This window comes from Dipodomys spectabilis, unplaced genomic scaffold, assembly GCF_019054845.1.
Source record: "Dipodomys spectabilis isolate Male_0828 unplaced genomic scaffold, ASM1905484v1 ptg000140l, whole genome shotgun sequence".
In the NCBI taxonomy this organism is placed as follows: Eukaryota; Metazoa; Chordata; class Mammalia; order Rodentia; family Heteromyidae; genus Dipodomys; species Dipodomys spectabilis.
Window position 1 is genome coordinate 21,061,343 of NW_024870817.1, and position 15,459 is coordinate 21,076,801.

The following is a 15,459-nucleotide window of genomic DNA, read 5'->3' on the forward strand; positions in this document are numbered from 1 at the left end:
GTTTAAAGTTGCCTCATTTTTTTCAATTTTATATATGTATTAAGGTTGCTTATACCTCGAATAATAAAAATTATGTATACATTAATAGAATTATATGGGAGAGATTATATGCATATTTTTTTGGAAATTTACATTAAATTATCTATGAATTATAGCCATTTTCAAATTGTGGTCTTTTGAAGTAAAGAAAATACATTTTTGCCAAGATAAGAATAGAGAAATTTCTGGGTACTGGTGGCTCATGTCTGTAATCCTAGCAATTCAGGAGACTGAAATCTAAGGATTGTGGTTTTAAGTCAGACTGGACAGGAAAGTCTTTGAGATGTGTATCTACATTAAGTCTCTCAAAAAGGCTGGAACTAGAGTTGTGGCCCAAGTTGTAGAGTAGCAACCTTGAGCAAAAAAGCTCAGAGATAGCACCTAGGCCCTGAGTTCAAGCCCCAGGACCAGCACAAAGAGAAAGAGACAGACAGACAGACAGACAGATCATTCATTTGTGAACATCTGTCTCTTTCCACAGATATTGGTTTGACTTGAGACAAAGAACAATAAAGTTAATTTCAAAGTCTATTTAACAAGTTCAAAAGTAGATTTAAAATTACCTCTATTAAGAATCATGAATGTAGAAAAATATATAAAAGCACTTATTTTATCATAACTCTTCCATTGAATAGAAGTATTTATAAAAATCAACTTAATTAAATTTTCTGTCAAGTAAAATCTCTCTGTTCACTTGAACAGGTGTTCTTTGCTGAACAATAGCTGGCTCACTTGTTTACTTACAGACCAGCTTGTATAACCAAACTGAAAATTAGATTTTATTAATATCCTTGTTTACATGCAGCTGCATACTATTAAAAGTAAAGCAATAACATTAATCTTGTGATATAATAACATAAACCAGAATTAAGTAGAAAATATAAATGCTAAGAAAAGAATAGTGTTATTTTACTATTTGACTAATTATTTATTGGCACTGAGGAATGAACTCAGGGCTTAAATCTTACTGTATTAATGCTTAACCACTTGAGTCAGTTATAGGTTTTTTTTTTTTTTTTCAACTAGATTCCTTACTAAGTTGGCCCAGGTGACCTCAAACAGAAAGCCTCCCATTCCCATCTACTGAGAAGCTTGGATTACAGGCATTAACCATTATACTCATCATGATTTTGAGATAAGATCTCATTCATTTTCACTCAGGCTGCCCTGGAACCTCTCAAACAGCTGATATTACAGTTACGTGTGCCACTATGCTTCATCTATATCTTTACTTCTTGAAAACTAAAAACGTAGTCCAAAGAGTCATTTCAAGTTCTGAGCAGTATTTGGTTAAAGTTTTGTTTCACTTAAAATGGAACAGAAAATAATAGGAAGAAATATAAATAAACAGATGCATATGCAGGAAAAGTTCTTTAAATTTGAAAGCTTTTACATAACATTAACCAAATCGGGTGTTTTACATGGACAAATAAGATCACAGAATCAAAGCCTTAGCGACATGAATCAGAAGGCAGTGGGCTGGAGTGAGTGCCAGGGTCTGCTTCCTTGTTTGATTCTAAATGACAGTAAGATGGAAAGTTCTGTTTATGTGGTTGCTAAACAAGAGGCAATAATAATAAAACAAATCTGAGCTGATGTATTGATTTGTTCAATCCTCTCACATGAAAAAAATACCATTCCTAAATTACATACTAACATTAAGGGAAATATTTTTGAAATGTAGTTTTTAAAAATCCCTACCAAATATGAAAGTATCACAAAACTAGGACCTTCAACAGCTCTTCATTAACCTAAGTAGAGAATGCTATTGTCTCTTAATATTTGTTTTTCATTCTTCCCTAGTCCAAAAGAAGATTCCTGCAACTGTAAAGAAAATTCAAGCTGAAGTTCTCCAGATGCAGCTATGGCTGCATCACTATGAAGGGCAAGTGTGGGTGTCATTAGCACAGAAATATCAAGGCTGCTTCCCAGCTCAGGGACATGGTGACGAAGACATCACCATTCAATAGACAATTGGTCACCTTGTCCCCACAGAACCAGAAACCTTCAAAATCCTACCTTTTTAATCTTCTTGATGTCTGGGTCTTCATCTTCCTGGTTGCTTTGGTAAGGGCGCATTCGTTCCTTCGTTTTATTCAGGGCAACAATCTGTAACACAAAATTGGTCCATCTCATGATTTAGGGAATCATGAAACAGAATAGTAGGACAGAAGAGCTGCCTACCAGCCTAGTCCACCGAGATCTCAAAGGAACCATTGTATTTTGTGCACCTACTCTTCCTTTGGTGCTGAGGTAGAGGATGAGCTTTACCTTAAGTTTGGTGTGACAATGCTAACAAGAAATGTTATAGAAAGTGTACACTGGGATCTACATTAGGGTAAAACTTGGTCCTGATTAACCAAGCCAACTCCTCAGGACTTGAGTGATGTGCCTGTCACCTTGCCTGAACGCATTGTCCATGGAAATCTGTGCTTTCCACATGCAGGTGCTTAACTTGAAGGTCTTGTCCATAATTGGCTTGTTTGGCCTTTCATGTGCATGCCATACAGAAGGCACAGATCTCCTTAGGAAAATGGTAGTTATGAGGGAGACCTCAGAGCCCTGATGTTGGCCTAAGCCAGCCAAACAGGTTCCTCAGAAGAGGCTGAAAGGATTATAATGACCTATATTCTCTACATAGCCCCAGACCAGTCCTGAGCACTGTGAGGCACAATTCAAGATCAAATGGCCTCTCGGCTACATACACATAGCAACAAATATTCACCACAGATGCTTACAAGTATAAGAGTCCATACAGATTTACTAACAAGGAAACACATAAAGATTAGGAGACCATAACTGCCCACCTCTGATCTCTTTTTGTATCTTGTCCCCAATACCAAATATACTCCTCTACCATTGTCTGGTAGAACAGTGGGGAAAATAAAGGGAGTAGGAAATAAATTATGCTCCTGTCACGCAGCCACAAAAGACATACCTGCTACTGACAGTTTATAGAGGTGTTCTATATTCAGACTAAAATAGACTGTAGTGAAGACAGAGAAGCTCACACAAATAAATATTGGGGGACATCACTTGGTGCTAAGCTTCTCTCCTGGAGTAAATACCAACCTGCTTCACTCAACAGACAAGCATCTGCTCTAGCTCACTGTGGTGAGGAGAGAACACAATAATTTTGTTTTAAATTACAGTGCCTGATATAGTCACTTAAAATGCAAGTTTGTTAAGTTTTCGGTTGCCGTTTTCATTATATCAGATACCAGTGTCAAATGAGGAAGCTGACAATTGTAAAGATACAGTGAACACAGTTGGAAACTTATCATTCCCAGAGAAAATAGCAAACCCCAGTTGGAACTGACTTGTATCATGTTCTGTGCACTAGTGTGATGTATCCAGGGAGCAAAGGGGGAAATTTCTCCCGGCATTCTGAGTGAGTCCCAGGAGGAGGTGAGAGGCAGAAAAAGAAATTGTTATTCCATGACAAGGAAAGTGCCAAAGCTAGGGAATTTGTGCTCTCTGTCAACAAGAATGCAAAGAGTAGGTTTCTTTTCTTTTGCCTGGATCCTTTCTTTGAATCTAAGAAATATGAATGCATTTGTGGAAGAAAATTTTACTTTCACTCATTCTAAAGGAGACAAGGTTGGACTTCTTAGATCTTTAAAAAGAAAGTCAAATATTTCTGAAGTAATTTCTGGTTTTTCCTTACTTGTGATTTTAGATTTTAATGACTCCAAAACAAACTCACAACTCCCACTCCAAAACCCAGTCTGAAAATAGTTACATATTATAGATAGCTGTTTAATTTCAGATCTAATTCAGGACATTAGGAGCACAGACTTTTTAAAAAATGCTCTCCTGCTATGTCCATGTAGTGTGCTTACCTAAACCAATGCAGACAAGAAATTCATGGTTAGGTCAGTAGCCCAGTATGTACGTATTAATGACAGAAGAATTCAGCCTGGGGTTAAAATTTTGCTCCATATTCCATGGATAATCATGCAGAGATGATAGTAGATGGGAAACAATGAGAAGGAATTTTCGACTGAGAAATACCTCTGATTTAAGCCTTTCAATTTCTGTATCTTGATCTTCAAGTTGATGCCGGAGTTGGTTAGCTGCGATTTTTTCTGTCTCTACAATCTGTACTAGATGAATGTACTTCTGCATTAACACCTCTCTCTCAATCAAAATGTCTGCATAACTGAAGAGAAAATTACAGTCAGTCATCAAAGCACTGTTCTATAATTTCACATGAAACAGTATACACTACCTTTAAAAAACAACCAACAAGCATTGCATGTTTGTAACCCTACCTTACATAAACATTCTCAGTGTATATTTGTCAACCTTCAGTGATACAGAATTTGAGTCATCATATCCTTGACTAAGAATTCATGTACTTAATTTTATCATATGAGCATAAAAAATTGCAAAGGAAATCTGAGTGATTTTAAAAGTAGTGTACTTCCTTTATCAACGAAATTGAGGCCTTTTGAATTTATGACATATGGTTCCCAAGGTAACACTCAAAATATTTTCCCAGGTAAGGCAGAACAGTTGAAATAGACCTGTCACCAAAATGAATAAATGCAGTAACCTTGAGAATGAGCACTGATTGCAAAAAAAAATTTTTAAATCATATCATAACTATCCCACTACTAGATCTGCAAGAGTGTCTTTACAATTGTAACACTATCCAGTACACTCCTAAAACTGACAGAAGCAACATATATTTGGGCAGTAAGTTAAATTCCTTGGGCTTACCTTCAGCTGTCTGTTTTTATTTCTTTGGCTGAGCATGGAAAAGACAAAACTCACTCTTGGGTTTCTATTGATAATGAAATCCTGGAGTACCTGCTTACCGCAAATTAAATTATCTCTCAGTGGACAATAGTATCAGACTGTTTTGAAAACTATTCCCTTCCTGGCTTTCACCTTCTTAACTCTTCTTTGGGAACCTGAACCACAGCAGCCATGTTTATACTATAAAACCTACCTTTAAGATTAGGTTGAACCAACCTAAAATGGGATATGAAGCCCAAGATAAACGAAATCGATTTTTTTTTCTTTTCAGGATCTGGGACTGTGCCTCTGTCCTGCTTACTTAAACTGAGATGATATGATCCTGGAAACTTAGGCTGCCATTGTTGGACAGCCTTGTGTGCCACAGCCATACCAGAGCACTTAAAGCAAGTCTGCTTTGACTATTTCATAAGGCCATTAAGGTTTTTTAAACAGAAAACAAGTGAAGAACGTGCAGGTGTTCAGAAAGGCAGATACAAAGCAGGTAGGAAGCCTGAGACAGAAAAGGGTGGTTAGCTGGGGTAATCTCCTTCCAATAAATTCTCTTTCTAAACTACACTACTTTGAAATAATTTTGTGATACTTAGAATGAAAGTCTCGAGACAATTCTAAAAATTGCAATTTTAATTCAATAACACCCTCAGCATTTACATCATGTGTGCTATTAGCATTAGAGAAGAACATTGCATCTGCTATATTTTTAAGTCATTTGCTCCAAATTACTTGAAGAGCATAGAAAGAAGAGCTATGTAAGTATAAGTGAGAGGAGGAGAAAGAAGAAAAAAGGAAAGCAAATCTTCATTAAAAGATTTTGTAGAAAACTCTAAAGGAGTAAATAATAATAAAGCTTTAGAAAAGTTATTCTATACTTGTCTTTCACATATACTTTCTTAGTAATGTGTTAAATTAGGTTGCACAGTGGTATTTAATTTTCTTTTTGAAATAAAAAAAGCACAAGCTCAATACAGGATGCAGGATTGAGTTCATGTAGACACATACTGATACCTGCCCACTTTATCTCTGAAGTCCCACTGATATGCTCAGAAAAGTGTTTTCTGTTTAAAAAACAAAACCTTAATGGCCTTATGAAATAGTAAAATATGTCATCAAAAGGAAAACTAAGCAGAATTAGTTCAATGGAAAGACTGGAAACCAGAGTTGCAAAGCCCTGCAGGAATATGACTTTCACCAAGTGTGGCCCAAGAAGCACCAAACTCAGAATCAACCATTGCAAAGAATGGGACTTGCCTGGGCCGCAGACAAGGGCTTACAGAGCATCCAGAAGTTTGGCTCCTTCTACATGCCCCCAAAATAAAGAAATAAAAGAGAAATAGTATCCCCTCTGTACATCACCTTTATAATAATTTTTAAAAAGAAATAGAGCGTACAATTGGCAATGGTGGCATGTCCTAGATCTGCTCTCTGTAGAAAATGGGGCCACCTTCCTAACGAAGGTTCTTAATGAGGGAGATAGACTTAGAGAGAACAGAGCTGAGGTTTACTCCTGGCACCACTGTTGATCCAAGGAAGAACTAAAAAAGGAAAGGAATCAAGAGTGCCTAGGAGTGAAATATATTGGGTTACTTGTCTATTGTGAAACAGATTACCTCAAGTCAGAGGTTTAAAAAATAGATGTTTATTATAAAAGTGCCAGTGGCACTTCCAAGCTTAGTTCACAAGAAGACGCTGGTTTCCATCTCACTTTCCTTCCCTTCCTCTCTTGTTGATCTGCTTGGAAGGCAGACAGCTTCCCAGCCATGAGTTTCTCTATTCAGACTTCCATGGTAAATAGAAACTGAGACAGGCCTCTCACCAAAAACCATTGAAGAACTCAATTCTGTACATCAACCCTTAAGGAATGAATTTGGCCAACCACCTTGTAAGTAACATTGGAAGCAGATCCTCTCCATCTGAGCGTTTGGCTGAGATCACAGACCTAGTCAATGCCATGATTGTAAATTGTAAGAAACTTTTGAACACAGGCACCCAGCTAAGCTAGGCCTGGAGTCCTGACCTACAGAAATTGTCAGGATGTGATTAGATGTTTATTTGCCAAATGTTGGAGGGGAAATTGTTTACTAGCAACAGGTAACAATTATAGCCCAAGTGAACAAACAGAAGACGCTATAGGAAACAAGAATCAATCATGCAGCAGAGATTATTATCTTCAGAGAGATAGGAATGGATATTAGAGACATAAAGCAAAACGAATCTGTCGTGGAAAAGAAGCAACCAGAAAATAATAAGAAGTATTGGAGACAAAATAAATGCCAATGAAAATTTTATAGGTCAGTGGATTCACTAACAAATAAGGCAAATGTGGCTAAAATCTAAGCTAGATGATCAGAAAAAAAGAGAGAAAATAAAAGGCTATCAACAAGAAATAAAATTGAGGAGTTTTTCTATGATTATCCATTCTTTATAGGACCAAATACTTACATTAATTCTTTGGTCTATAATATTGGTATAGCCACTATGTAAATTGCCTATTTTTTATTTTTATCTATTAGCATATTAATTGCATAGATTATTGATGCACAGCATGATATTTCAATACAGGCATACATCACATGCTGATTGAATCTGTATAATTAGTGCTTCCCTTCCCTATTGCTTCTTTACATTTAGAGCCTCTGAGTAGCTTTCTTCTAGGTCTTCATAAAATATAAAATAGGTTATTATGAGCTATAGGCATCCCACTGTGCTGTGGAATACCACAGTTTATTCCTTCCATCTATCTGTGCTTTGGCACCTACCCCACTTACTAGTTTTTAATTTTCAGATTCATCTATGGCAAAGCACAGAGACTTAATTGAATTTAGAGAACAGAATATAAATGCTTTAAAATGTGCAAAGTGAGAATAAATAATAAAAGTAATAAACATCAAGAGTATATGAGACCTTAAAATGTCTTCATTTATTTATCATATCTTTCCTAGCAGAGCACTAACACATTACTGCTTGAAGCTTATAAATCAATAGAGATTTAATTATATTATTTTAGGACATAAAGTCGAATAAGTTAAGTGTCAAAAATATGTAAATACCAAATCAGAAGGAGAAAAGGATAGGACATAAGAGGATTGTATTCAAACTTTCATATCACTTAAAGTCAATCACAAACACAAAGTATACACAGAACACATCAAGCTTCAGCAACCAATAAAAGCTATTTATCAAATGAAATATAGAACTATCCTCTGATCCAGTGATACAACTTTTATGCATCTATCCAGAATACTGGATACAGTAAAGACACCTGTACATCCATGTTCATTGTCACACTATTCACGATACCCAGGTTATAGAAACAGCCCAGATTCTCTACAATGGATGAGTGGACCAAGGAAATGTGGTATAGGTATACAATAAAAGTTTACTCATCTACTAGAATGAATAATAGTATGTTATTTACAGGGACATGGATGCACCTAGAGAAAACTAGGCTAAGTGAAGTTAGGCTCAGAGAGACAAATGGCACATTTTCTTTCACATGTGGAAGCTAGATCTAAAATACAAATGTGCATAATAACATATAGAGAGCTCTATGTATTTACCCACAAACAAACTGACTAAAGAATGATATACTTAGGGGAAGATTCAAAAGGTGTAACTCCTCTGAACAACTAATGAACTGTTATCAAAATGAATACCAGGAAGTAGAAATATGTTTTGGGGAGAGAGGACACATGAATGGAGGAAAGAAGCGTGAATAGAGGAAGGTTATTTTAGTCAATGTACATTATGTAAACATTAACTACATAACTTGAGGGTAGGGGTGGAAGGAGAAATAATGGAGGAGAAAAACAGAAGGGGTGACACTGATCAAGAAGCACTGTACCCATAACCTGACTAATGAAATTATAACTTTTTTGTACAACTACTTAAGATTTTAGAAAGTTATTAGTTAATTGAAAAAGGTCATCATTTCATATATCAATAAAAATTTGTAACGCAAATTTTTTTTCAAAATTTGCTTAACTTTATTTTTAACCAGTCCTGGGGCTTGAACTCAGGACCTAGGTGCTGTCTTTTGAGCCTCTTCGTGCTCAAGGCTAGCTCCCTAGGACTTGAGCCACAGTGCCATTTCTGTCTGTTTTAAGTAGTTTATTTTGGAGTTAAGAGTCTCCCAGGTAGATCAACAAGGGAAGGGGTAAAAATGCTCAACAAAAAAAATGTACTCATTACCTTACTCATGTAACTGTAACCCCTCTGTACAGCATCTTTACAAGAAAATAAAAATTAAAAATTTAAAAAGAGTCTCCCAGGGACTTTTCTGCCTGGGCTGGCTTCAAATTTTGATTCTCAAATCTCAGCCTCCTAAGTGGCTAGGATTACAGGCATGAGCCATGGGCACCTGGCTGCTTAAGGTTTTTGTTGTTGTTGTTTGTTTGTTTGTTTTTATTGGTTGTGGGGCCTGAACTCTGGGTCTGGGCGCTGTCCCTCAGCTCTTCAGCTCAAGGCTGGTGCTCTACCACTGGAGCCATAGCACCACTTCTGTCTTTTTTCTGCCTATGTGGTGCTGAGGAATCAAACCCAGGGCCTCATATATACAAGGCAAGTGCTCTACCACTGAGCTACTTCCCAGCCCTGGTTAAGATTTTTAGCAACACTAACACTCAGGACTTAAGAAGGCATTGTGAATTGGGTGATGTCACATGGTGCTTCTAGAGTATGACATTCTGAACGTCACAAGATGATCACAAGATGCATCAAGACAGACTTAAAGTCTGGCTTAATTTCTAATTTCACGTCTAATAATATAAAGTCAAGAAAAATAATCAAGGGGCTTGCACAAAGAAACATGGTGTTTAGTCACTAAGATGACTGAGATAATCTAAATAAGCGTATATCATATGCAAGTATCTAAATAATGAATCGTTTGTCTGAAATGATAACAGAGTACTTAAAATTAAGTTTTTGTTTTGTTTTAGTTTGGCTTCTTGAAACAGAGTCTTGCTAAGTAGCCCAGGCAGGTCTTGAACTCATATCTCTTCTGCCTGTCCCCAGAATACTGTGGTTAGAAGCCTGGGACCGTATACCTCATTCAAAATTATTATCTTTTAAAATGATAAATAAGACCTATGTATGAATGAGCAGAAAAAGAGCAAGATGAATATTACGTGTGCAGGACAGGAATATATGCTCATATGCAAAGGGAGAAAGCTTTATACATAGGCATTCCAAGAAAAAGACATATCCTCTAGCTGGAATCATTATAGATGGAATTACTTCTTGAGTTACTTCTTTTGCACTTTTCTATATTTTCCAAGATCTCCATGATATTAAAGTAGGGAAGAAACATATAAAATTCTAAGTAGTTATTTATTCCATACATTAATTATATAAGTAAGAATCCTAAAATATGGAATAAGTTGATTTCCTTGTTTGTATAGTCCTATGAATCTAAATTGATACTTTGGTTCATATTTATTGAGTGTTGTGTGTTTCCTATCCAGGAACTGTTTTCTCTCATATATGGAACCCAGAAATAATTTATAAATATATAAGTGAACACATCCAAGTGTACATAAGTGCAAAATGGTAGATTCAGGGAAGAACTCAAATAATGTAATTCCTTAGAAAGCCTAACTCATAGTCCAACAAAAATAACAGCAGGAAATGGGTACTAGAAAGGGGGTGGGATCAAAAGGGTGAGGTAGATCAATGGAGAGAGGAAAAAAGGGAAATGTACTCATAAAATTCAATGCATATCCTACAAAACAAAGAAAATTGAGGAAATGGGTGGCTTGGGAAAGATGGGGGAAAATGTTGAAAGGGATGACAGTGATCAAGATTCAGTGCTTTTATAAACTGCTTTGTTGAATAGCAACTCCTTTGTACAACTACTTAAAGATAATTTTACAAAATAAATCAGTAAATTGAAAAATAAGCATAAGTATGTTCTCGTGGAGCTTATTTGATGGTAGGAAGAGAAAGAGAAAATTAACAAGAAATATCCTTCATAGCCATATCCTCCTACTGTGCATTCTGTTATTCTTTTATTCTTTCTCTCTCCCTCCCTCCCTTACTCCTTCCCTTTTAACTCTCTCTCCCCATCCTACTGGTTCTAGAGATTGAACTCAGGACGTGAGCATTGTCTCCGAGTTTTTGTGCTCAAGGCTACTGCTCTGTCATTTGGGTCACAGATGCACTTCTAGATTTTCGGTGGTTAATTGGTGATAGAAGTCTTGTAGACTTTCCTGCCCAGGCTGGCTGTGAACCACAGTCCTTAGATCTTAGTCCCTTAGGTAGCTAAGATTACAAGTGTGAGCCACCAGTGCTGTCTCCTACTCTATATTCTACTCTTCTTTAATGCAAATCACTAGGTAAAAATAGCACATATTTTGCTTATGAATTAATTAATTATGCATGTTTAGCTTTCCTTCAATATTTTCTGAGCATTAGTATTTCTGGTCAAGTGTATTTTCAATACATGTTTTGACTAAAATTTCCATTTATATATATATTGCTCAAGTTTAACAAAGTCCAATCTGTTTTTACAGTTATTTATTTATTTATCTGTCTATCTATCTATTTATTTTGTGTGTATCAGTCATGGGGCTTGAACTCTGGGCATAGGTGTTGTCCCTCAGATCATCAACTCAAAGCTAGTGATCTACCACTTGAGTCACAGTGCCACTTCTGGTTTTCTGAGTGGTTTATTAGAGATAAGAGTCTCACATAGGACTTTCCTGCCCAGGTTGGCCTTGAACCATGATCCTCAGATCTCAGCCTCCTGAGCAGTTAGGATTACAAGCGTGAGCGACTGGTGCCCTGCTCCATCTCCATCTATTTATCAACTGATTGTTTTAAAACTTCCAATTAAAAGAAGGAGGTAAAAGAAGAAGAGGAAAAGTGCAAAAAAAGGAGGAATGGGAGAAAGAGGAGAAAGTGAAGAGGAGAGAAGGTGGCTTCCCACTGCCAAGGGAAATAATAAAATCAAACCTCATAAATCAACAAAATGAAGGCAAAACTCAAGTACAGACAGGGCAAGACTGAGATATCCATGGGAATAAAACAGCTGCTATGTAATCTTTATAATCAAAGCCAAACCACAGCATTCCATGTAGGCAAAAAGTGAACATTCAAATGAAATTCTGAAATCTTCGGGGAAAAGACAAAGTGTGAAATTACAGCCCTTAATTATTTTTGTAGAAGGACAAGAAGTTATATTAATTTAATAAGAAGTTGTTAAATAACCCAGAATCTCATCACTGTTATTTTTATTAAAGACATATTTAGGGCCGGGCGCTGGTGACTCATGCCTGTAATCCTAGCTACTCAGGAGGCTGAGATCTGAGGATCGTGGTTCAAAGCTAGCCCAGGCAGGAAAGTCGGTGAAACTCTTATCTCCAATAAACCACTCAAAAAGTGGAAGTGGCGCTGTGGCTCAAGCAGTAGAGTGCTTGCCATGAGCTGAAGAGTGCTGGGACAGTGCCCAAGCCCAGAGCTCAAGCCCCATGACCGACAAAAAAAAAAAAAGACATATTTAGGAAGTGAACTACAGCCAAAATCCAAGAGGAAAGTTCATATGGAAAAAAAAAGTCACTAGAGAAAAATGCCAACTCCAAACTTAGGTTATGCACAATTTTATTGAGAAAACAATCCATCATCAGCATTCCTCATGTTGAGAGAACTATAGCACCTTGGAGAATGGAAAGAATGCAGTCCTGGGCGGTAGCAGTCCAGCGCCTACCTATGCAGCCTTCACACAGTGGTAGTAGTGGCCTTATGTAAGCAGGACCAGGCCTCTACTATAGTCTGGATCTTGATGCCCCTCAGAGGTCCAACTATTGAAAGCTTGGTTCTCCAAATGGTGCTATTGGGCAGTGGTGAAATCCTTAAGAGTTGAGGCCTTTAAGCCCTTGAGTGCCTCAGGAGGGTTTGAGACCTTAGCTCCCTCCTCACTCTATTTTTCACCTGGTCATGAGGTGGGCAATATTGCTCCACTATGACATGAAGCAAAAATGCTTCTGCTGTGATGTGCTGCTGCCCCACAGGCCCAAAGCAACAGGGCCAACCAATCATGTTTCATCAACATATGAAACCATGAATCAAAAAATATTTTTTCTTTCTAAGTTATTGTCTCAAGAATTTTTATGATGACATAAAGCTGACTCATAAACCTCCTTAGCTCTGCTCTTGGCCACTTGGCATTACTATATTATCTTTCATATTCCCTGGCTCCTAAATCCTCTCACATCAATATCTCCACTTCATTGGCTAGTCAATATTTTATATACCCCATTAGCAAGGGGAACTGGCACTATCAACCCCAACAATCTGTCTCTCTAACAGAGAGGTTCTCCTCTCTTCAGCTTTCCTCTTTTAAGTCATTGAAAGTCAAATGTTTCAGTGAAGAGAACTAAACGTGGGACCAATGCAAAGACTAAACTCTCTTTTCTAAGCATTTCTCCATCTGTCTAGTTCACACAATTACAGCTCATTATTTAAACATCTGACTAACTTTGGGATGTGTAGAAAGTTGTCAATAATCCTTTCCAAAACACAAGCCAATACTTTAAAAACACAAAATTTTCTTACAAGGAAATATAATGTGTCAAAATGGTAAAATGACTACCATTTTGGAGTCAAACTGGTAGTAACTCTAATTCTTAAAATGAATATATTTTAGAATTTACCTTCTACTACGAGCACTCTATGCAAAACAAACATAAACAAAGAAAACAAACAAATTGCCACTGAGGATTCTCACAATGCTGTAACAAGGTAACGTGGCCTAGTCACCAGAAAAGACAATTTGGTAATTCTGAAAAGAGTTAAACACTGAGTAACCACATGATGTGGCCTCATACTCCTAGGTATGTATCCAAAAGAATTGAAAGAATTTCTTCTCCCAGGAACTTGTACACAAATAGTTATTAACAACACAAGGTGGCAATAAGCCCAATAATCATCAACTGACCAATGGATAAATAATATATATGTAGTATATCCATGCAGTAGAAGCTAATTCGGTCATGTTACATGAACAAGCCTTGAAAATATTGTGTTAAATAAAAGAAGCTAGAAGCAATGTCTGTATAATTCTATGTATATAAAATTGCTAGAATGGATGAAATCTAAAGGAAGTGAATTAATGGTCGGCTAGGGGTATTGACAACTAGGAATAACTGCTGGTAGGTGTTGAGTGTCCTTTTTGTTGCTAGAAAGGTTCTCAAATTAATGATGATAGCTATGCAACCAGAAAAAATGACTGAATTATTTGCTCTAAAATGATGTTTTATGATATGTGAAGTATAACACAAAAAATAAAAAAATCAAATGTAATGGAACAATTTCTCCCCCAAAGCAGGCTATTTAGATTGCATCATAATTTTAAAACTTTCTGACCAAAAACTCCAAAGTTACAATTATGAGACAACAAATATTGTAAATGATTTACAACAAACATAAAATATACATCATCTATGCTCATGCAAAGAGCTCATTTAAAAAAAATAGAAACACATCAATAGAAAATATGAAGAAAGGATAGAAAGGGCGATTCGTAGAGGACACAGATGAATAATAATGAGAGGAAAACGGTCAGTCTTACCAAGGAAATGCTCATTACACAAGGTATCATTTTTAGCTATTGATATAAGAAAGACTTTTAAAAGAAGTTTCCATCTTTCTCCTGTCCTAGTGAAGAGGATTAAATTGGCACACACATTTCTGAAAAGCAATTGGGAATGATGCCAGGAGCAGGGAAGAAGATATGAGTAGTGCACAATTTATCTGAAGAAATTCAGGCTGACAGAAAAATAGTCACATAAATAAATAAATAAATGCAAAATCCTCTTGGTTGCATTAAGAGAATGAGGTGGTTGCAATGGGGGCTCACATAAGGGAATGATCAGTGCAAAGAGAGGAAAGGATTCAGGAAAGATAATGCAGATGAGTAGAAACTCTGTCCTGAAAGACAAATTGGTATAAATCAGTCTGGAAGAAATTCTCCTTTGCAATTGCGATGTTTGGAGCCTAGGACCCAAAAGGAGGTGGCATGAGAAGTTCCCAGAAGTCAGTATAGTTTAAGAGAAGCCCTCATTTGGACTAGCTCCCTGTACCCCAGAACTCACAGAGGGCCTAGTCTTTAAGATCAGTTAAGAGAAGGAACATTTTCTTTTCTTAAAATAACATAGCAGACTATTGTACAATTCTTTCTTTATTCACATACTGTGTAAATTTTTCATATTGTTTAAAATTTTCAACAATAGAAGTAAAACAATAAAATAGCCAAAATCATTAAAGAACCCTGGAGTTCTCTCAGCAGATGAGATCTGTGTAGAAAAGATACACTAGTAACCATGTGGAGGAGAGATAGAGATCAGGAAAAAAAGGTGGCAAAGTGGCTTAGCTATAAACCACTGTTGACATCCTGGGCTATGGCAACTGCCCCAGACATAGAGAGCAATGGAGATCAGTGATGCTGCACGGGTGGAATTCACATCAGTGATGCTGTACTGGTAGAGTCCATTGAATGTGAGTATTGAGGATAGCAAGTGGAGGTGGCATACTGCTGTCTTGAGTGACTGAGTTACTCAAGATAGGAGATCATCTAGATAGAAAGAAAGGGACAAGGAACCACTTGGATAAAAATAATGAGCTTGGTTTAAAACTTGTAAGGATCTAGTAACTCTGAGAACTCAA

At 36.7% G+C, this 15,459-nt stretch overlaps 1 protein-coding gene across 2 annotated transcripts in view; it reads right to left on the bottom strand.

Moving 5' to 3' along the window:
• Rasgrf2 (Ras protein specific guanine nucleotide releasing factor 2) overlaps positions 1 to 15,459 on the bottom strand; it is a 219,976-nt gene that overhangs the window by 123,658 nt on the left and 80,859 nt on the right. For both annotated transcript variants that reach the window (XM_042691066.1, XM_042691065.1), the window contains exons 3-4: positions 4,054 to 4,201; positions 2,059 to 2,148 (exon numbers count right to left, since the gene is read on the bottom strand). In XM_042691066.1, coding sequence (XP_042547000.1) covers positions 2,059 to 2,148; positions 4,054 to 4,201 — 238 coding nt within the window. The remainder of the gene's footprint in view (positions 1 to 2,058; positions 2,149 to 4,053; positions 4,202 to 15,459) is intronic.